At 32.3% G+C, this 23,250-nt stretch overlaps 1 protein-coding gene across 3 annotated transcripts in view; it reads right to left on the bottom strand.

Annotated features, from left to right (window-relative positions):
* Positions 1–23,250, bottom strand: part of LOC115211865 (ankyrin repeat and KH domain-containing protein mask) — a 123,943-nt gene that overhangs the window by 18,107 nt on the left and 82,586 nt on the right. For all 3 annotated transcript variants that reach the window (XM_029780595.2, XM_029780596.2, XM_029780598.2), the window contains 18 exons: positions 21,786–21,933; positions 20,539–20,772; positions 17,872–18,014; positions 17,083–17,272; positions 15,329–15,520; positions 14,059–14,168; positions 13,680–13,767; positions 11,166–11,293; positions 10,715–10,858; positions 10,310–10,406; positions 8,360–8,835; positions 7,299–7,614; positions 5,565–5,710; positions 4,814–4,956; positions 3,737–3,842; positions 2,953–3,060; positions 2,571–2,746; positions 1,575–1,636 (listed from right to left, as the gene is read on the bottom strand). In XM_029780595.2, the coding sequence (XP_029636455.1) occupies positions 1,575–1,636; positions 2,571–2,746; positions 2,953–3,060; positions 3,737–3,842; positions 4,814–4,956; positions 5,565–5,710; positions 7,299–7,614; positions 8,360–8,835; positions 10,310–10,406; positions 10,715–10,858; positions 11,166–11,293; positions 13,680–13,767; positions 14,059–14,168; positions 15,329–15,520; positions 17,083–17,272; positions 17,872–18,014; positions 20,539–20,772; positions 21,786–21,933 (3,007 nt within the window). The remainder of the gene's footprint in view (positions 1–1,574; positions 1,637–2,570; positions 2,747–2,952; positions 3,061–3,736; positions 3,843–4,813; positions 4,957–5,564; positions 5,711–7,298; positions 7,615–8,359; positions 8,836–10,309; positions 10,407–10,714; positions 10,859–11,165; positions 11,294–13,679; positions 13,768–14,058; positions 14,169–15,328; positions 15,521–17,082; positions 17,273–17,871; positions 18,015–20,538; positions 20,773–21,785; positions 21,934–23,250) is intronic.

Genomic DNA, 23,250 nt, shown 5'->3' with positions numbered 1-23,250 from the left:
AGTATTTATTTTCTTTACAAAGCTTTCATGCTCAGGTTTCAAGTGATAAAACATCCCAACAGCATAATATCTTCGTTTGTACAAAAATGTGACATTAAAATTTGATATAATATACAAAGAACTCCAATACCTACATTTTAATTTAAAAGGAAAAGAAAGTTCCTCCTGCATTATTGACTATTTCCTGCTCAAAAGTGAAAAATAAAATAGAGAGATTGCTCAAACTACCTTGACAAAAAATCTCTTGTAAGAAAGAGCTGAATGTTTTTAGCAAAACTTTCGACAATCAAATGATAATATAAAATTTTAACTCATTGCTATATATTTGAAATTCATGTCCACTAATTTCATAAAATTCATTTCAGTTTTAAAAAGTGAAAAACAAAAGAAAGGAAATTTCATATATATTTTTAACATTATGTTCATTAAATTTTTGATGCACAATGCAAATTTTATCTTACATTTAGTTATTTTTTCTTTATTATATACAATTAACAAATTACATATACCTGTACATGATTACTCAATATTTCTTTCCAATTCTATTTTTTTTTTTGTTTTGTCTAGTCTCTGACTAAATCTCATCAAATGCTCATAAAAGTATAGAGGTTATACAGAATGCTATGACATCAGCTGTTTAATTATTTGAGGAAGTATTATATTGCCTTACAGTCATTACCTTATACTGCTGATCAAAACAAAACTATACTTGCTCTAATTTGCCTAACCAACAAATTAAATATATAAATCACAGTTAATAAGATAACATTAAGGAACGTCATCCAGCTGTAAAAACAAATTGCTCTAACAAAATGTCATTTCACTCATTTACAAATGAAAAAAAAGGGTTGTAAAATAATATTTGAAAAGATTTGTTGTAAATGTTAGCTACATACAACTAAATTATTTTTAAGTAAATAAAGATTCATCATTTTTAAAACTAAAACAAAACAGACATGATGGTAGGAATATAACATATCTAAGTATTTATAAAGAAAGAGGTAGTTTAGGGGACAGCTAAGGTTCAGAGACATAATAAGCACTACTCCAACAACAGCTGCAGTTGAATTAGAGGCCTAATGAAGGATTTCAGGAAGGTTGAAATTTTGTTAAGATTCTGGTAAGTTATGTGCTTGAAAAGTGTGTGTGTGTCTGAGAAAGTAATAGTAGGCAGAAAGAGGTAAGAGACTACACAGAAGAGCAGACATTGTCTTAGTTAAGAAAGAAGCAGCAGTGTGTCAGAGTAACACAAAATAATTCAAACTGCAAAGTAGTCTTAACAGGATAATCATAATAAAGATAGATCAAATAAGACCAAAGGAGTTACATCTGATCTCAGAATATGCAAAAGATGCGAGATTTGGACAGATGTTAGAATTCTGGATTACCAACCTCTGCCAACAAGGGGAAAAGTATTCAAAGAAAAGAGACTCCTAAAGTAAATTAAGGTTATAAAACAGTATATCTGCTATAAGCTTATGATTATACTAAACCTATTCTACATTAAAACTCAGTGAATCAACATTTTTTTAAACAAAAAATTATTAAAAAAAAAGAAAAGGTGAAGAACTTACCATTACACGCTAACCACAGAGGAGAATTGCCTTTTTTGTTTTTCACATCAACAGCAGCATTTCTAGAAGAATTTAAGAAATACATACAGATTATTGTTTCCAAATATCCTATAAATCTATGGTACAAAATGAAAGTACTATCATTTCCCAGTTATTAAGATTGCTTAAAGAGTATTATGAATGAAGTCATCCTCTTCCTCAACATCCATGAACTCCAGTTCAGCTAGATCCCATCCATCACTTCTTGTAAACATGCAAACCATACAACTTAATCCTCTCCAAAACAGAAATTGATCAATCTTTATAGTTCATCTTTGCTGTCCAGACTAAAATATATTCATATTTCCCCTCTGGATATCAGCAACAAAAGCTTAGTTCCACTGGGTCAAAGTTACCTTCCCCCACTCCTCCAGATATATGTTACCTCTACTACTCTCTGAAATCCTATAACCATCTTCTAAGGCATGTCTTCTAACAAGTCACACACATATAAACTCATAATCTCAAATTTTCCCTGTGATTCAATCATAAAGAACAACGCCTTCAATGCATGGAGAAAATCATGGGCTTCTACACCAAATGCTTTTACTCAGCACCATAAATTTTGCATGACTATCACGCAAAACATGAAAGATGCTTCTATGTATCACACTACCCACACGGTCTCTTGCCTCCCCAACAGCAGCCAAACTTTTTGATTTCTGTCAAAAGGATCTCTACCCTGCAGAGAAAGCCTTCATATTTGCTGCCTACATTATATCCAACACCATACTGCACACAAAGTGAATCCCCACCAAAACCTGGCAAACTACCACACACATACACACCAAATCTAAAAGAATCTCTGGTTACTTCAAACCAACAGGATCTAGGTACAGATTTTAGACAACATGTGAATCTGTGAACCACTGCAATATCAGACTGATAATTCTATAATTTGTGTCTAAATCAAGTCATTTCATGTATAATCAGCTCTTGTTCATAATAGCTACTTACCTGGAAAGCAGCAGTTCAACAAATCTATAATGTCCCTTGTCAGCAGCAATGGTCAGTGCTGTATCTCTTGATGATGGCACAGGAGCTGCATTCACATCAGCTCCCTTGTCTAACAAAACTTTTCCAACTTCAACATAACCACCAGAAGCGGCTTCCATCAATGGAGTAAGACCGGTCTACAAGATAAAAATCAGAAATTGGGAATTTGATTATTGTCAAAAGGATATAAAAAAATGCAAAAATTCCCTATATCTTAAAAAATTTCACAATTAGTTGAGGTGAGAAAGGAAGAGGAGAAATATCCCTACTATTTATGAATCAAACAACCAACACTTAATTTTGTATTGGTTTGTTAAAATGGAGAAGGATAATTGACATTTACCTTAGCACGGTGCTCAATGTTTGCTTTTCGATCTACCAAAAGGCTTACAACTTCATGACGCCCCTGGAAACATGCCAGTGTCAAGGCTGTGTTTTTATTTGTCTCAATCTAAAAAAGAAAACAAAATAAAATAACTTTCAGAACAACACTAATGGTGATACAGCTGCTAAAAATGCTAGAAATAAATACAAAGGACACTGTAAAAGCATTAAAATTAAAGCCTTCTTATTTCAACACTCCTGAGTTAATGATACAAACTACCTATTTTAAAGTGATTTAAATTAAAATCTTCCTTAACAATATCCTACAACTTAACTCTGGCTTCATAACAAAATAATTTTCATAATTCTTCATTATTCTCAAAGTTAACCAAAACAAAAATTGTTTATTTCAACAGAAATATGGTAATGAAAGTTTAAAATGTTCCATTCAGTGTCTATATTGTTTTTCTTCTTAAACGAGTGTACATTTCTCCTATATACAAATATGCATACATAAAACCAAATAAAAGGCTTGAATTAATCTAGTTTTGTTGATATCTCAATGTATTCACCAGTATACAAAAAGTGCTGACAGCCCCCACTTTCAAGTAGTCTTCATCAGAAACATTTATATTTAAGTAAAGTTAGGTGATATGTATACGCAAAAAAGCAATCGGGCAAAATTAGAAGCAATTAGTTGAAGATCTTAGAATTAACATCCAAAAATATATTTATATATAAAAACTATTTACAAGAATTTTTTTTTTCAACCAGAACTAGAAGAAATAAAATCTGTTATTCACCTGAGCATTTATATCACTACCCATATCAAGAAGCAATTTGACAGCAGCAGAGTGACCATTCATAGCTGCTAACATGAGAGGAGAAATGCCAAGTTTGCTTCCAGTTCTGAAAAAGAATGGACATTGTGTAATTAGAAAATAAATGAGAAACTGAAATTGGATGGAAATTTTGTCAGTGTTTATTATATATTTTTTCAAGAAATAAATAAAACAAATTCATATTAATTACAGAAAATCTTTTAACTTCATAAACATCTACTGCTAACTATTCTTGAAGTTTTACCTTACTACTTCTAGAAGCAATTATTAACCTCCTCTATAAGCCACATCTTGCTTTTGAATCCTGGTTTCCACACTTCACAAAATGTTTTACAGACATAACTACAATCTCTTATTTTTGGTTAAGTAAGAGTTGTATTTACTTGAAAATTCTATTTTTTATGTCAGTATTGTACTATCTAGAAAGTAACAATGACATTCAACAAGTCCTGGAAAATAATCTAGACAATTATATTCCTTCCGCTCTGTTTTTTAACAGTTACTTTGTCAAAATGTCATTACGAAGTGTGTCCTCTTAGAATAGCACCAAAATGCTTTCCCAAATCCAAGCTACTTCAATAGATGATGGTCACTATTTAGAGATCAGCAAATAGACTCATTCTCTATCTAATCCTAGCAAAAACATATTGCCAAGAAATTGACAAATTTTTTCCATAATATTTGACAGCATCTCAATGTTCTGCAGAAATTGAATGGAAAAATACATGAAAATTTAATGAATAGTAGGAAAAAAAGCCAATTTATTAATATCTGACAATAAAACATTTTGATTAAGAAAAAAATGTGCTAAGTATTTCATGAATTTGAAGGATCAGTGTTTAATATGAGCATCTGAACTAGAGTGAAGATAAATTTTACACAAGAGAAAATGCAAGTTTAGTGAAAGTAAGTAGCATACTTTAGGGATTTCTATCTCCTCACTAATTAAGTAAATTGAAGCAGGTAGATCAAATATTCTGCCAAGAAAAATATAAAACCATAACATTGGTATCAAACTACAGAATAAAATTAGCTTACCGTGAATTGATTTCTGCTCCATTTGAAAGCAATAATTTTATAATATTGACATAACCCCCTGATGCTGCTAAGCTTAAAGGTGTATAATCAGAAACATTGCGATGTTCTTTGTTTGCCACGCGAGATAACAACAATTCTACCACCTGAATAAAAATAAATAAAAATAAACTCAAATTAAAAAAGGATCACAAGATGATATGCATTTAATAAAATAAAACTAGAATTGTACTATAAAGTTGAAAAAAAATAGATCCCATTTCAACTAGAAATCAAACAGTTTTCTGTTGATGAATTTTACATATAAATTATTTATTAATGTATGTAAATAAGTGCTTGTTAATTTAAACAATTTTAAAATAATGTAACAGATTTCATATATTTTAGACAATCTTAGTTTTATGAATTGTAACAATCCCGTATAAATGTTGAACACATTGCAGCCAAACACTGCATATAAACAACTGGTTCATAAAACGGATGCTATTGTCCCAAACCCACAGTAAAGAAACCGCTTAAGCAATCCTATTGTCCTTTTGAAACTTCCAGAATTATTGCATTGTATAATTGACTATTTTGAGTTGGAAGCATTAGGATTAGAATATAGAGATAAGAAGTTGGCAAAAAAAGTTTGGGAATCATGAACATACACCTATATCAAAAACATGGAGCATCTAGCAACAAAACAAGGCAGAAAAATTCTTGGTCCCATAACACACATAGTTTTAAAGAATAAAATAAATCAGAAACTAACATCAAATTTTCCTCCAGAACATGCTAGAGACAATGGAGTGTCTTTGGTTCGTTCAGATTGGGCTTCTATCTCAGCATTGTGGTCCAAAAGGATTTCCACAACTTCTACATGGCCAGCTGTTGCAGCCAAAATCAATGGGGTAAAACCTAAAAGTAAAAAACAACCTTTATGAATATAACATTCAGAAATATCTGCTCATATTTTATTTCATATACACACATCAACAGATTATTAGATTTGATCACTCTTATGGAATAACAAAATCTAAAGAGCAGTACAAATAAGACTTTGAACTGATTATAATTATTATTACTTTGACATTGTTGGATACACATAAAAAGCTTGGATGAACAAATAGAATACCAAATAACCAGCTGAGAGGCTACCAGATTGAATCCTATCAATCATATGTATTGAGCCTATAGCAAAGGTGTCTCACACATAGGTCAGTTAACCGAGCAGTACCACAAAGCAGATATAACGAGTTACACTAGGCAATGAAAGCACCATTAAATTTTACAAGCTGTTCATTAACTTATAGAATTGAACTCAACACAGCTTGTATGACTGAAGAAACCATTTCAGTAATCAGCCATAGAGTTTTTTAAACTGTCCCATTCGGAAATGCCACTAGCTTCAGGCTGGATCTGATTAGTAACTGTATATAATGACAGGTGCCATTCTATATAATATTCAATGCACATGCATCCAACAGTATAAGGCATACTGTTTGCAACAGGAATATCACAAAATAGGCTTAAGTGATACAACATTTAATTTGTTAAACATTTAAGTTGTTAAGTTGTTTATTACATTCAAGTTATCCCTTAGAAATATTTGGAAAATTAAGGTGGCGAGCTGGCAGGAACGTTAGCACACCGGGCGAAATACTTAGCGGTATTTCGTATGCTGTTACGTTCTGAGTTCAAATTCTGCCGAGGGCGAATTTGCCTTTCGTCCTTTCGGGGTCGATAAATTAAGCACTGGGTTCGATGTAATCGACTTAAACCCTTTGTCTGTCCTTGTTTGCCCCCTCTATGTTTAGCCACTTGTGGGCAATAAAGAAATAAATATTTGGAAAATTCATAAAGTGAATTTGGTGGTCAAATATGCTAATGACCATTAGAAATTACCTCACCAAACATATATCTTACTATTCTATTTCATAACCATTTGGAAATACATAGATTTTTCAAATATACTAAATAGATATAATAAATCTTAAAAAAAGTTAGTGTCTAAGTCATTTAAAAGATAGTTTTGCTCTAAATGTTTAAGAGAAAGCAGAATAGTGTTGTTTTATGGTTTAGTCAGAGCCTCAAAGACTGGTTGAGGGAATTCACAACATAGGCTGCTACAGCAGAAAACAATATATGCAGATGTAATCACACAAGAGATCAGCAGAGTACATTTCACTAAAAGAACTCAAGGTTCAGGCAGTGATGGTAGTAAAGAGACTGGGTTTATTAATCAAATCTTTTATAACAATTCGAAAATATTATTTTGAGAGTTGTCTTTGCCAAAAATATAAAATAAATCAAATAAAAATTTAAAAGCAGGATACTAATAAAACACAAACATATTTCTTCGAGAGGTTTCAGCTATTTGGGTGTGACTCCAATATTAAAAAAAAACTTTTGCCTAATATATACACATACACACACATTAAATTAGAAACCATCCTAGCCTAAGAAATATAAATCATTTAATTTCATGAATTGAATGAGAACTGACCTTTTTTATCGCGGTGCTCAATATCAGCTGTCTTGGACAACAACAACCTGACTAAGTCAGAATAGCCAGCAGTACAAGCTAAAGTCAACGCAGTGTCATGGTTACTATCAGTCTGTGCATCCAGATCTATATGTTGTGAAAGATAACGTTGAAGATGAGGTACACCTGGAGATGCTGGAGAAGCTGTAGGTGTATGTGGAGTAGTTGAAGGAGTTGGAACTGTGTCCAAACCTACAGAATTTGGTGCCTGTAAATTTTGATGGTTGTTTGGTATATGGCGTTTCCACCTAACCTTAGGCATATTAGGTTGGCTAACCTAAAAAGAAAGAAGAAATAAAGATTGCCAATGTAATTTTCAACTTACAAGAATTATCTTTCAATTGCAAACACATGAAAATAAGTCTAAATTGATAACATAACTACAAATTTAAACACCTATCGTTAACTTTATGCTCCATTTTTCTTTGTTTTAATAAATTTTCTTAGACTCCTATAAATATTAGCAGCCAAAGCTTCCAATGTTTGGGTCATTCCTTTTATCTATAGATTTATCAATCCATACTTTCATTTGGCTATGAAACATTGAAACATGGAAACACATAAGGTGAACACTAAGTTTGTAAATGCTTTGGTTTTTGGTTTAAAAACATTCAATATTATATCCAATATATTATTGTAAGTATTTTAAGTAAATTATCCAATGATGTTTATTGCTAAAATTAGTGATAGCAAAAAGATTTAATTAACCTTCAAAATATTATTTTTGCTAAAATTTTTCAGTAAGATAAACTATGTTTTAGTTGAGATATTTTCCTAATATCAGTTGCTCAGTCATTTGTTTTGACCATTAGGATGCGAAGTCTTTTAAGTCTATATTTATACTTGTGTTATAAAATATAATTATGGAGATCATTGGGAAGAAAATTAAACAATATGTCACAAGTAGCTCATCAAAAAAAGAGTTTAAAAATTACTTTTCCATTAAAATACTTCCAAGCCATGAGTATGATTTTGCTATCTTTATATTATTGCTAAAATTTAATCCAGTGGTATGGTCTTACCTGCAGTTGTTGTTGTATCAAGTGGGCCTGCTGTTGTTGCAGGAGTTGTTGCTGCAAGAGTTGATGCTGCTGCTGTTGGGTTAGATAATGGTGCTGGGCAACAGACTGGACACTTGCTCCTGTTGCCATTGCAACTGTGGGAGCACCACCCTGCTGGATAGATGAAGCTAAAACTTGTTGTGACTGTGGCTGTACAGGAGGGGGAGGAGGAGGAGAAGATACCTGCTGGGCAGGAGGATGGATCTGCTGCGGAGGAAGTTGTAGTTGCTGTTGTTGTGGTGGAGCCTGCTGCTGGGGTGGTGGAGGGGGTTGCGGCTGTGGCAGTGTGCTCTGTGAAAAAAGCTGGAGAATTTGCTCTTGGGGCATCATATGAAGCTGGAGTTGCTGCTGTTGTTGTTGCTGCACAGACATTCTCTGTATAGTTTGTCGAGGTTGGGACAACTCCAAAGAAGCACTGGAACCTGGAACTTCACATTCTAAAATCAATTTAATATACACACAACATAAATTTGTGATGAAAGAAATACATTAAGCTAAACAATTAGTAGATAATCAAACCATTTTATTTCAATTATCAAACAGTACATTTAAAATAATAATAATAATAATTGTGTACAGTGCTCAGGTGCACTACAACTCATCTAAAGTGTATATATAATCAGGTGTAGTTTTGGCAGATTTTGGAAAGCATGAGGGCCTTAAAGGATGCAGTGTCATGGCAGTCAACAACTGACGCAGGCAGTTTATTCCATGCTTCAGCAACTCTGAGCATGAAAAAATGTTTCCGAAAGTCATGGGAGCTGTGTTGTTTTCTGACTTTGTAGGCATGTCCACGTGTGTTAGACACATGGAGATCAAAAAGGTGTTCAGTGTTGTTGTTGGTGAGGTGGTTGATAACTTTGTGGGTGTTTACCAAGTCCGTCGCCAGATGCCGGAGCTTCAGTGAATCCATGCCCAGGGAAACAAGGTGCTAAGAATATGGTAGGTGTCTGATGGAGGGTATGCGTTTGGTTGCACGTTTCTGGACAGATTCCAGGAGGTCAATGTTCTGAGCAAGATAGGGGTTCCAAACTGATGATGCAAATTCCAAGTGTGGTCGTACCATCTCTCTCTCTCTCTCACTCACGCACACACGTGAACACATCCTAAGTTTTAATTTCAGGATACACGAATATCACTTTTACTTGTGAATAATATGACCTAGTCATGAGAAATAAAAATAGTTTTAACCAGTCATGTTTAATTTTTCTAAAACGTCTATGGTTATTATAAAATAGAACAAAGCAAACATTTTGTTCAAGATACATTGAAATGTCTACATAATAATCAATATTCTGAGAATATTTAACTTGTTTTTCTTTTACATGAAAATAAGGAGGTGAAGTTGATATGGGCTTAAATTACATCAGTTTATAAGACATTCCTGACAGGAGATAGAATTTAGAAGAGATGTACTGTGAGAATTCTTCTTTATAATTTGAATTTACAAAACAAAAATCAACTTCAACAGAAGCTGGAAATTTTACAATGGGTCAAATACCAAAAATTACAAACACAAGCAGTCTAACTGCAGTGATAAACTGAGAAAGAGAAAGGTCTTTGAAAAGAGAAAAAAAAAATAAAGTGAATTTGAAGAGAAGACAAATCACAAAACTAAGTCTAAAATGTTTCATAGATATTCATAAGGTAAATACATTTAAGAGACTTTCTATAGCTTATATATATATTACAAATTTTGTTTGAGTAAAGTTTATGCAAGATAATTTCCTAAATATGTTTAATAATTTTGATTAGAAATGACAATATCTTAACTAAATTATTACATTTATACTTTACATTTTAATGAAGAATTTAATAATGATTATTTTACTTAGAAAAACTTATCTTCCATTTGAATATTTCAGTGTAAATAATTCCAAGAATAAGTTGTTTTAAATGAAAAGTAATTACCTGGTAAACTTGGAACATAACCATTAGCATTCATTGCACCGGAATCTGGATCATTTGGAGGAACAATATTTCCCAAGCCATGTACAGGGACTCTATGCTATTAAATAATAGATGAAAAATACAGATAACCTATTTTGTTCAGGTAAATTACTTAAATTATAAAATATGAATAACCTATCGTCAATATTTTCCAATAAACAATTTTAATTTAAAAGCATTAAAAAAAAACAGGATATTTTCCAATTCCAAAGATGCAACAATTTATTTATTAATTCTTTTAGCATTTTTAAAATGACATTATTTTCCTATATTGATGTTGATACTAAATCAGATATTACTCCTCTACATTAATGATTTTAAATGGATGCTGCATAAAATTAGACAAAACAATAAGAAAAGACTTACCTCAGTGTTAAGATTGACATCTTGATGAGTTGGTTGAGAGTATTCAGGAGCAGAATGCATAAACCTATTTGGAAACTCCAATAGCAGGCTTACTACTGCAGTGTGGCCTCCTTTGGCAGCTTCTATTATCATGGTCGAGCCATCCTGAATAATATGAAGAAAGTATCTAAATTCTGAAATGTTTCTTAGATAGTCATAAGGAAATGTACTTTAAGAGACTATTCACAATTCTCTATCATAAGCATGGAGTAATGTTCAGGCAAAATAATTTTCCAAATATAATTTTTAATAATTATCTTGAATGATATGTTTAAAATTTATTTTGATTCAAATATATGTACAATAAACAATGACTTTTGGTTGCAATTTTTTTTTTCCCCTAAGAATCATAAAATCGAGTCAAAAATGCATACATATAAAATTATGATTTCTGTTTAGTGAAAATACACACCTTCAACCTGTGTGTGAGGTTAGCACCGCTATTTAATAACAGTTCAACAACTTCAAGGTGGCCTCCCGCACAGGCTAAAGAAAGCACTGTGTGATCATTTGTTGAGGTCTGACGGTTAACATTGGCCCCTTGAAAGGAAAATGAAACAAAGCAAATTAAGTTGACTTAAAGCAATTTGCATTCAAAGTAGACACAATCACAATAAAATAATACCTCAAAATAGAAAAGAAAAAATGTACAGAAATATAGAATCTAGAATACAAGAGCAAAATCTTAATTTTTAATTACAAAACTGATCAAGTTATTAATTTACATAACTTCACTCATGATAAAAGACTACATTTCAAAAATATAACAACTTTGATATACTCTAATTTAACTAAAATTATGAACTAAAATTAATATTTTTTTATATTTGTTTTCCACACAGTATCAAGTTTTGTTGCAGAGATATACTATTACAATGCATTATATATACTCTGATTATATGCAGATGCTATAATTCTGTACACATTTTCTTGTACTAGCATTGAACTTAAATTATTGCACCTCACAGGAGTTAAAAATAGTGAACTCTATAATTGAATTTCATTATAACCAAGGAAATTTAACAAAACATCTATAAAAAGATTGTGTGACAGAACTAATAAAAATATCAAATGAAGCCTTAGCTACAATAGAGTGTAATGGCTACAGCCATATTCAATTTGCTTTACAGTAATTCCAAATGATTATCACACTTATTTGTTTTAAGAATTGTAATGTTTAGTATGTAATTTGAAGAATGTAAAAGAGCAAGGGTGACAGAAGCAAATTTAGGGGATTAGGGTGACAGATGGAACAAATAACAACAGATCAAAACGTTAAAAATTATAGAGTGAAGAAGGAATGCTCATCAGAAGCACAATGTTTTTGGCAATATGGTGCATGAGTGCATTATCACAGATGTGTGAGCAGCACAAAGAAGCCACACTTTGTGATATATGTCTTGTATGGATTATGATTATCTTAAATATATATTGGCTTAAGATGAGCAGGTCTTCTGTTTTAAAATGTGTACTGTCTCTAATGTTAGAGAAATAAGTAAACCCTATGTGGGGTTTTATGTTTCAAGGTAAATATTCATAAGAAAATGAAAATATAAGTTTGCTGAGAGAAAGACAGACAGAAAGAGAGAGCATGTATGTGTAACATACTGAGTCTATGCTTTTGTTAGTTGCTTTAGTGAGGAAATCTGATAAATGGTTTGTTGGGTGCAGAGTAGATAGCAATTTTAAAGGCATTGACTACAAGAAATGTCACCACAGTTGGTAAGTGATAGGCAAAATTGACTGATCTACTTTAATCACCATCATCATCATTTAACATCCATCTTCCATACTGGCATGGGTTGGACATTAATAAATCATAATTCATGCTAAAGAAACTTTTGCTCTCTGAGCAGTGTTCTTGTACAAGTGTTTGCAAACAAATGCTTTCATGTAAGTAACAGAGGTTTATTCCCCCAAGGTGGCGTAAATCTGAGCTTCTATGGCAGCAACTAAACTTCTTGCAAACCATTCAGGCGCCATTGGTTTGATGTGTGGAATATATGAGAGGATTAAGCAATTGTTGAAACAACAATTTCAGATGGATAAGGAATGAAATTCTACTGATGAGGGCTTAGAATTGAAAATCAGTTAATTCATATGAAAAGAGATAAACGAAGCTGATGAGTGGTAATTCAATGTACAGTGAAATGTAGCAATAAAGCAGAAGTCAGTAGGTACCAAATATGCACATGATGGTAGGTAGTAAAGCAAGTGAGATTAAAGGTGAAATGAGATTAAGTGTTCAAGATGTTGTAAAGGTCAATCAAAGACAAATTGCTGGATAAGTTTAGTGAATAGTTAGGGTAATAGATGATCATAGAAGAGATAGAAAGCTTCACCTGAAAGAAGTTGTTAATCTTTATTGCTGTCACTTAAGAGCAAGATTTTTAAAAAAAAAAAAGAGGAATAAATGTATCTAAACAGAATAGAAGAAATTTATATTCTAGAGATAAAGAGAAGGCAAGGTTGGGATGTGAGCAGAAGGGAGCACAAGTGTAAGTGTAGAAGATAGGAAATTGTTCAGCAAATTCATATTTCATTATTTGATTTGGAAAGAGAATACAAATATTCAGTTGTTGTTGATGGGATCTCTAGCTAAGGTAATTTCTCAAAGTGTTATAATGAGATTAGTTCTTATTTGACAACAGATCCCTACTGAGAAAGTTTTACCATTGGTACCTTCTGATAGCCAGTCACTTTACAAGAGATTAATACATGTGAGATCAGCACAACTAGAAACTGGATGCCGTTCTTGCTGCTTCTCTGATCCTGGCACACTGGCAACAAATGCACGCAGTTAAAGGCATCTAAACAATAAAAGATAGTTTCTCACTAGATATCATTTTAGGCATACTACCATAAGATTGAACAGACACAAACAATATTAAATCACATTCAAGAAGCAACATAAAGACAAGTTTACCTTTATTTATTAAAAATTGGACAGTGCATTGATGTCCTGCCCTGGCAGCTTTCATTAAAGGTGTTCTTCCTCCTTCAGATTCATGTTCCTAGAATGTAAAAGAAAGCCAATTTGGCATAATGTATTAACTATCAAGGTAATTTACAATGAGAAATTACACAATACCATAACACTAAAAAAACTTTGGCTGACACAATGTTTTTGTATCAGCAAAAGTAATACAAAAATATATTTCATTAAAGGAGTCATTAAGTTACTAATATATTTTTCATAAATTTTTTTCATAACAGAAAAATATAAAACAATTTTGAAAGGGTATGTGTGGTTATTAATAATAATAAACTATTTTTAAGTTGAAATTGTGATTCTGTAACCTTACCAGTTTTGCATTAGCACGAAGGAGGATCTCTGCAACATCCGTGTGTCCATTCTCACAAGCATACGTCAGTGCTGTATCGCCTGTTGCAGTCTGAGCATGAACATTTGCATCTGGAATTGAATGTGAGAACACAAATGAGAAAAACAAAACATTGAAATAAATATACGAAATAAGTAAAGTAACATAATGTGGATGGCAATCTGTATTTCAGAAACTGAAGTAAAACCTCAACCTTTTACTATCATATATGAACTAAATATTTTTAGCACTTTTCTTTCATTAACCTTGTAACTCAAATTATTCTGGAAAACTAAATTAAAATTATATCAAATCTACCAGTAATAGCATTAATATACCATATAAATACAGTTGTGTTCAGAAAGGGATAAGGAAACTAGGATTAGGGTTAAGAGATTTTATGAAAGTGAATCTGGTAGAAGCATTTACGTTTCTAAGAACAATGTGTTAGTAAATTTTCCTATTTCTTTCACTCAAATTTTATATTCAAACAATACTTTAAATATTGAAAAGAATGGACATAAAGAAACTCAATTAGATATATAGTATCTGAGTTTTATTTCTTTTAAAAATAGCCAACTGTTATGTGAGGTATTTAATCTTGTTTTCCTTTTTAAGTATTTAATTTCGGTATAGTTTAGATTTTTGAACTGGTAAACTGACACATTCCCAATTTACTTTTACAGAATTTTTATATCCTTTTATTTTATAGCCATGTATTTTTTTTTAAGTTACATCTTATTCTCAAATGTGATGGCAGAAATACAGCCTTTAAACTGACAAAGTAGCTTGATGATTCACACTGTGAATAGGTTCTGTAATTAGTTTAACTCCTTAGCATTCAGATTACTCCATCAAATGTAATTTTTATTTATTCACGTTGTTTTGAATTACATATCTTTTAGCTTCAAGATTCCAATGATTCAATTGTTTATCTTTCGAATGACGCTGTAGGTGAATGCGAAAGGCCTTTTCCAGCCAGTTTGAGTATAAAACAGGCAAAACATTTAGGCCTGATATAGCTGCTTTAAATGCTAATGGTTAATTGTAAATAGAAATTGGAGTTAATGATACCATAAAATGCTGAGTTAGAATCAGAGTCAAACAAAATCCTGATGGAAACAATAGAAATTACCAACAAATAAATCCTGAAAAGTGTTTCTTCAAATCTTGTCCAAGTTTATGTAAAAGTCAATAATTCAAACTAGATTCAATAATTTGTAATTTTATTTACAACAGTAAAATATCTTACCATTACTTAAAAGATAACTAACTAAATCCAGATGCCCTTCTTGAGCTGCCTCCATAAGAGGAGTGCTACATCCAAGTTCTATGTCAGCACCAGCTTTGATAAGAAAGTCAGCCACCTCAAGAAATCCACCACAACAGGCCAGAGTTAAAGCTGTCTCTTGTGTTTCTTCAGTTTGGGCATTGATGTCAGCACCTGCAATTGATTAAACACATCTTCAATAGAAAATAATATAAACATCTTAAGAAAATAATTTTAAAATATTTTCTCTGCTAAATTAGTCATCAAAAAATATCTTTCTTTTTCACATTACTAGTCAGGGATGAAATGGGATTACTCCAACTGTTCTGTTCATCCCTGTAAAGTCAATAACTACAAGTTAAGTAATGGAAATTGATTTAATCAACTGTTTCCTAATCCTAAATTTGTTACTATTCTATTACTCAATTCTTTGAATAATGCTATGGGAGAGTGTATAACACTCTAAAATCAATGACGTAGTGGACAGATATGAATCAATGCTTCAGAACACATTAGCTGTAGTCATTGCAAAAATCCCAAACAAATGACATCATAAACTTCTGCACATGATAGAGCTGCTTCTATCTGAGATTACAATGAAAATAATTAAGTCTAATCAACAAAATGCTGCATCCTCCCTCTGCATGGCTATTTTTTTAAATGCTAATTGGACACACACTGACACCATACATCTACAGTAATTATTGACATGCAGTAATTAATTAATTCTGAAAAGCACTACCTAAATGCAATTCCTTCCCAACCTATGTATTCCTATATTACACTGCAATTTTTCAATTATTAGACTACTTAACACTTTTTCACACCATCTTTCAAACCAATAGTACCCATCCACAAGCTATTTAAAGCTCACAGCTCACTTCCAAACCACACTGATTCTCTTCTTTGTTACACACTATTTCATTTCAGCTAAGCTGTGATTCTTCAAGCTTCCCATTAGTTACACTAACCTTACTCAACATACATTTTTGTTGTGAAAGACAAGTTCCTTCTTGAACTGGAAATAGAGAGGAAGAGAAAAATAAAATACATAGATATATATATCATCTTCGTTTAAGGTCTGCCTTCCATGAGGTTTGGAAAGCAAGTGGCCACACCAGGCTCCAATCTGATCTGGCAATGTTTCAACAGCTGGATACCCTTCCTAACACCAACCACTCCGAGAGTGTAGTGGGTGCTTTTTATGTGCCACCAGCATGGGAGCCACTTAGGTGGCTCTGGCATCGATCATGTTCAGATAGTGCTTTTTATGTGCCACTGGAATGGGAGCCAGTTAGGCTGACCTGGCATCGACCATGTTCAGATGGTGCCTTTTACGGGCCAACAGCATGGGAGCCAGTCAGTCGGGGCACTGAATTTACCATTTAGTCACCTATCCTATTTCTAAAAAGCATTATCTTTATTTTCATTCAGCTAAAATACTATATCCACATCCATATATCAAAACCACTGTTGAGCCTAGGTTTTCATAATTCTACATCCATTTTTCTATGTTGGTTATGGCTCAACAGATATTCCTATGTCTTACCACTTGTGTTCCTTTGTCATCTAGCACACACATACACACAGCAACAGGAATGTTGCCAATCTTTGTTACTGTGGGGTTTTTTTTTTTTTGGTAGGCTTTCATGGCTGGATGTGCTGCTTGCAACCAAACATACATACTTAAATGAGAATTCATGCCAAATCTCATAAATGAAATAACAAAAACTTACCATGAGCAAGTAAAAGTGCTACCATTTCTTCATGGCCCTCTCGTGCAGCTTCCATTAGTGGTGTATAACCTTCATCATTAACTTCTTCCAAATTTGCACCTCTTTCAATTAACAAGTTTGCTAATTCCACATGCCCACCACATGCAGCTAATGTTAAAGGTGATTCAAAACTATCAGCAGGCATATTAACCTACAAATATTAATGATATAAAGATAAATTAATATAGACATAGAGTTTCAAAACTTTAAAAGAGGAATGTAAAGATGTAATATTGAATGTGAGCTTTAATAATGTGAAAGAAAATAAATGATCAACTATATTCAAAGAAAAGCAAAACCCTCATTACTGCATCACAATAACAGTACTCCCACCCACAAGAACATTTAGCACAGTTCACTATGATCTGCAAAAGCAATACCTCATCTCTCCTGACAAATTTATTCTTAAATATACACATGGGGAATAGGAAGGAATTACAACCGTGTTTCGTGGTCTGCTACCACAACAGCTCCTTTATAGGATCCAGTTAGCTCAGAGGAATACTATAATTGGGAAAATGAAAGATTCTCTTCATGCCTTATCCCCCACTAAAACTATCATTGTTGCAGTAGAAAAGAATCTTATTGGGTTTCACAGCCTGATTATAGAATAAATTAACCAAGATCTTACTGTTTATACTACAGTATGTTAATAATATTGATATTATCAGAAAGTTATATTCACTAGGAATTAAACTCTGAATTAAAAAACACTATACGAGTAAAATAATTGTCCATAAAGTTGTTTACCTGAGCTCCACTATCCAAAAGTAGTTTAGCTACTTCGACATGACCATCCATCGAAGCTTCCATCAGAGCTGTATGCATTTCATCTGTTTTATGTTCTTGATCAGCTCCAGCTTCTAATAAAAATCGAACCATTTCTAAATGTCCTGTGAAATAAGAAATAATAATAATGAATTTTAACTTTTTGCACAGAACTACATATTGTGTTGGGGAAGGGGGTTTGAAATCAAATAGAGAGCAGTACTTTGTAGCTATTTTATCAAAGCCAAAAAAGAAACAAAGTAAACTCCACTAAGATTTTCATAAGCATAACAAAGGGACATAACTAAACACTGCTGCTTTAGCTACTGCACTGCCATAGTAAAGACAATTTGAAAAGAAAATAAAGCCCAAAGAAAATTTACATTAATCTCATTAAATATACCAGAAATAGAATTAACAAAACAGGATCCCAATTTTGGGAGACCCTATTGGGAACTATTTCAAAAGAGATTTATTTTTAGCAAGTTCTAATGACTATATGAAGAAACACGAAGGTGGAGTGCTGTACATGAAAACCAAATGACCTTCATTCTCATAAATTGTACATTCTAAAACAAATCTGTAGCTAACGGATTTAAGCTGAAAGCAAAACAAATTATAGAACAATAGTGTGAATGTAAGAGGTTTTCAAGTGTCAACTATTCAAGAGCACCAGCCAATCTATTTATGGCTAGAGATAAGGTTCGAAATCTATGATTGTTCTCAACAGTTTTCCAAAGGGAACCAAGATAAACCAGATTATAAAATTTATCTACTATTTCTTTTAGTATTTTAAAACGACATTATTTTGCTACATTGATGTTGACACAAAATCAGGAGGCATCAATCTCAAACTACACACACACAGAGGAAATAATGCATAAGATAAGCAAAAGAGTTGGAAAAATTCAAAGAAAGATGTCAAATAAATACATCTTAAACATATTGTACTATAGTGGGTGTACCTAAGAGTATAATTAGTGTATGATTTTATTACCACACCATATTACTCATGATTTCATTCCTAAATAATATTCAATAATCTTACAAACCAAAATGACTAAGAAAATAAGCTACACAAATAGTTTTGAAATAACTGATACAGAAAATAGGAGGCCTATGCAGAATTTATCAAAGAGCAGCAGAATAGATTGAGTCCTAAACCTTAAAGGTTAATATGATAAATGCTATAGTTCTAATGAAGTAACAGAGAGCAGAAAATAGCAGTGGCATCTGGCAAATGATCTGTTTCTATACATAAGGAGGAGATAGAAACTCAATACTGTAAGGCAACAATGTTTACATACAGTGTGCAGTAGAAAATATTAGACTGACAGAGATCTCAGGCTATTGACATGATAGCTATACATAGGACAAATAAACAGTAAAAATCATCCATGAAGCAGTTGATAGATTACGAGATGATCTAAGTGATAGAGGATATTGTAGTGATAATATGACAGCCAGAGCAACAAAAGGGCTGGGAAACATTTAAAAAGCAGTTGTTGCTGCCAATGACAGAAGTCTTCTTTTTTTCTTTTTAAATGAAAGGCAGATTATAAAGAATGTGTTTAAAAAAAGAAAAGGATACTCTGTGATAGTGAAAGATAGACAAAAAATACAAAGAACTAGTAAAAATTGTATAAGAGTGAAACCTGATAAATTTGATGTGTGCCAGGTTATATCACATAAAAAAGCTGCTGAACATTAAATGCCTTAGCTGGTCTTTATAGCAAAGAAAATGAGTAAGGACAGAAGACATGAAACAGCAATGGTCATGTCTTAGGATACTGTATCTCACAAATAAAATGACAAAAGAAAAATTCATTCAACTCATGCTTGCAAAAAAAATATTAAAAACAAAAGAAATACAATAATAAATAAACTGGCATTTCCTAAGTGAGATGAATACTCAAAATGATTTGAAAATACTTGCCCTCCATAACACAGTGTGGAAGGCAGAGGAATGAAAGAGTTCCTTGAGTAAGTTGTTAATTTTAGAATATAACACTGAAAACAGGTGTTAGCCATAAAGATGAGACAAGAAACATGTAGCAAAATAGTGAAGGAAATAGCCAGAGAAATAAAAGAAATTGTGGAATAGTTTCTGAAAGCACCAAGAGTTCATTACTAAGTCACCTTCACATTATAAGACTCTTCCAACAAAACTATTTACAACAAAAAAAATTTTGGTGAAGGCATGACTGAATGGATAAAGTCTACTTTCTAACAACATGGTCTTGAGATTTGTCCCATTGCATGGCAACTGAGAGAGTGTCTTCTACTGTAGCTTTGGACTGATCAAATCCTTGTGAATGGAACTGATAGGCAGAGACTGTTCGGAAACATGCCAGTTGTGTGCATGCATGCAAATGTGAATATTTGCAGTCTATGTCTTTGCATTAAGTTTGTTGACATCCTTGTCAGCAGTTTTGAAAACAAGTGAAATTTAAAAAAAAACAACAACACCCTTTTACTAGAAAAACAGAAAACGATTAGCAACAAGGACATCTGGCCAAAAATCAATGACTCAACTCAAAGAAATGTAAAACAAATAGATAGATTAAAATTTTATGGATATATTTTCTTAGTATGTTATGATATATTACAGTAAATAATAGATATTTAATAATACTTTCTCCTACATACCTTTGTAGCAAGCAAGTGTGAGGGCACTTTCTTTAAATTCATTGGAATGGGTATTGATTCCGGCACCGGCATCTAATAATATCTTTGCTACTCCCACATGACCTGCGCTAGCTGCTTCCATTAAAGGTGTGTGACCATTTTCATTGTGAACTTCAACATTGGCACCATATTCAATTAAAACCATCACAACATCCTCAAATCCACCACAGGCAGCATAGTGAAGAGGTGTATTACCTAAAAATAAGACCATTAAAATATTAGAACCAAGAAAAAAAAAAGTAAAATAAATGTAATGTTCAACATTCCAAGTTAGATCCTTCTGTTCCTCTCACTAAATGCCTTGCACATTCTTTAGATAAATGGGCAAGACATTTAGAGCAGTAATAAATTTAAATTTTGTCTGTATTCTAGTGTGTAAAAATGAATTAGATAAAAATTGATTTTAATAAATTATTTGCACAAAGTGAAACCCATTAATATAGAATGTATAGAACGATGCCTTCATTAAAATGGTTATATCCAACATTAGTAGACCCAAAACTTGAGTAGTTAATCACAAGCTGTTGTTAAGTAATATTACACATCTGTTTAGGTAAATTTAGACAGAGGTAAAGTGTTGTGCCTCAAAGTCCCAACCAGTCAGTAACTACTGTCATACTGTAAATACATTTCATTCTATTCATTTTGCTAACTATATATACAGTTAAGCCTTTGGATGTTTTGCATAACATTTATGAAATAATACAAATACACAAAAAACAGTCAAACTCAAAATTACAAAATAGAAAATAAGGAAAATCCAGAGAAAACTTCCAAGAAAGGAAACATCTCCGAAACATCTTTATATATAACAATAAAAACCAGAAGTTACTTGTGGACTCTAAGAAATGATAACCTAGTTTAACAGCTATTGAGCATTCTCATACAGTCTAGGAATATTCTTTATCTAAAAGTTTGTTTTGTAAAAGAGCATGTCTAATTTAAAAATAGTCAATTTTAACAAAAATAGTTGGTAGAGTTTAATTTTTGTTTATAACTTATGTTTAACAATGAGCTTCAGTAAAGAGAAAAAAATGGAGTGCAAAGTGTGTGTATATCAACATTGGAGTGTAGAAGACACTTGAAAAGTAATTATGCAATTAAAATAGCTTTCAAGGAATTATTTCATTATATATTAATGCAGTATAATCATAGAAGACAAGAAGAAGAAATTCCATAAATTATTTACTAAAAAAAAAAAAAATTACCAGCTGAAGATTGTGCATTCACATCAGCTCCATGAGTAATTAATAGTTTGGCAATGTCGACAAAACCTCCACTAGAAGCTTCCATTAATGGAGTACAGTCACCCTTGATGCCTCTGTCTTCAACATTTGCTTTCATAACCAACAAAACCTATAAAGAAAATCAATAAAAAGCTAATTAGAAATACCGTAGATACTTTCAAATCAAATAGTATCTATATGTACAGAGTGGAATTTTCAAACCAGCTATTTATAAATAAAAACATTTAAAGTAGATGTGTTTTTTAAAAATAAAAATAACAATCAAATTAGATTCTTTGCAAGTTCTATATAGCTCTTACTGCCCCATATAAGTTGAAAAGAGAAGGTACATAAACAATGCTCAGACTTAATAATACAAAACACTAAATGGTTTTGAAAAACAGAAACTGAAAGAAGCCTACTATGTATGCATGCATGCATATAAATGTCCTTCTTATGACATACTTGATGATTCTAAATGAACATCATCATCATACATCATTCATTTCCGACTTTCCATGAAAAACATGTCAGGCCACTGGTGAGAGAAAGGGCATTCAGCCATTAACAAAATCTACCTCAACAGATTTCTATCTGACCCGCGCAAATATGGAAAAGTGGACAATGAATCACTGAGGATTAGGTATATCTGTACCTCTCCTTCATTACATACATACATGTGTGTGTGTGTGTGTGTGTGTGTGTGTGTGTGTGTGTATGTATGTATGTATGTATATGTATGTATATACACACAGACACACACAATAATGAGCAAAAAGAATGAGTGCTGAACACCAGGGGATAAATAATTATCATTTAACGTCCTCTTATAACTGATAGCTCGAAAGACTGCTTTTTATGTAAATAGGAGATACTTTTGCACATTTCCCAACTAATAATTTCCTAACAAAGTAGAAGATATCTGGGAAACACAGGTTGGTATCTGATATTATTTGGGGCAATCAGTTTGTTAGGCTTAAGTGACCCTGAAAAGCTTCCACCTGATTGTGTTTATACAGGGTGAATAGAGTAGGCTCAAAAAAGACACTTTACAAAGAAAGCATGTGCAAAGACTAAAGTGGAACTAAAGCAGGCAGCAAGTACGTCCGTGTCTATAAGGGAATTGCTTGTTTGAAAGATAGTGAGGTCTTGATAAAGTACCAGAAAACTTGGCTGATGCTCCCGAGTTCAGTTCACACTAAAGTATTGTGGCACCAAAGCAAAATATCTAAGTTTCTCTCCAGCAACCCAGTGATTTTTTTTTTTAAAAGGTGACATTAATGGTTCTGATTGTGGGAAAGGAATCCAGTTAGAAAGATTGTTTTAACAATATACTAATGTCCGTATGTCCCAATCATGCAAAAGCTATCCACTCATGCTGACATGAAAGATACAGAAACTAGACCACCCACCCCCAAAATTATTTTTATTGTTTCAGTTTTGGAAA

Source organism: Octopus sinensis, linkage group LG5 (genome assembly GCF_006345805.1).
Source record: "Octopus sinensis linkage group LG5, ASM634580v1, whole genome shotgun sequence".
In the NCBI taxonomy this organism is placed as follows: Eukaryota; Metazoa; Mollusca; class Cephalopoda; order Octopoda; family Octopodidae; genus Octopus; species Octopus sinensis.
The sequence above is the reverse complement of the archived record's forward strand: the minus strand, read 5'-3'. Positions and strand labels throughout refer to the sequence as shown.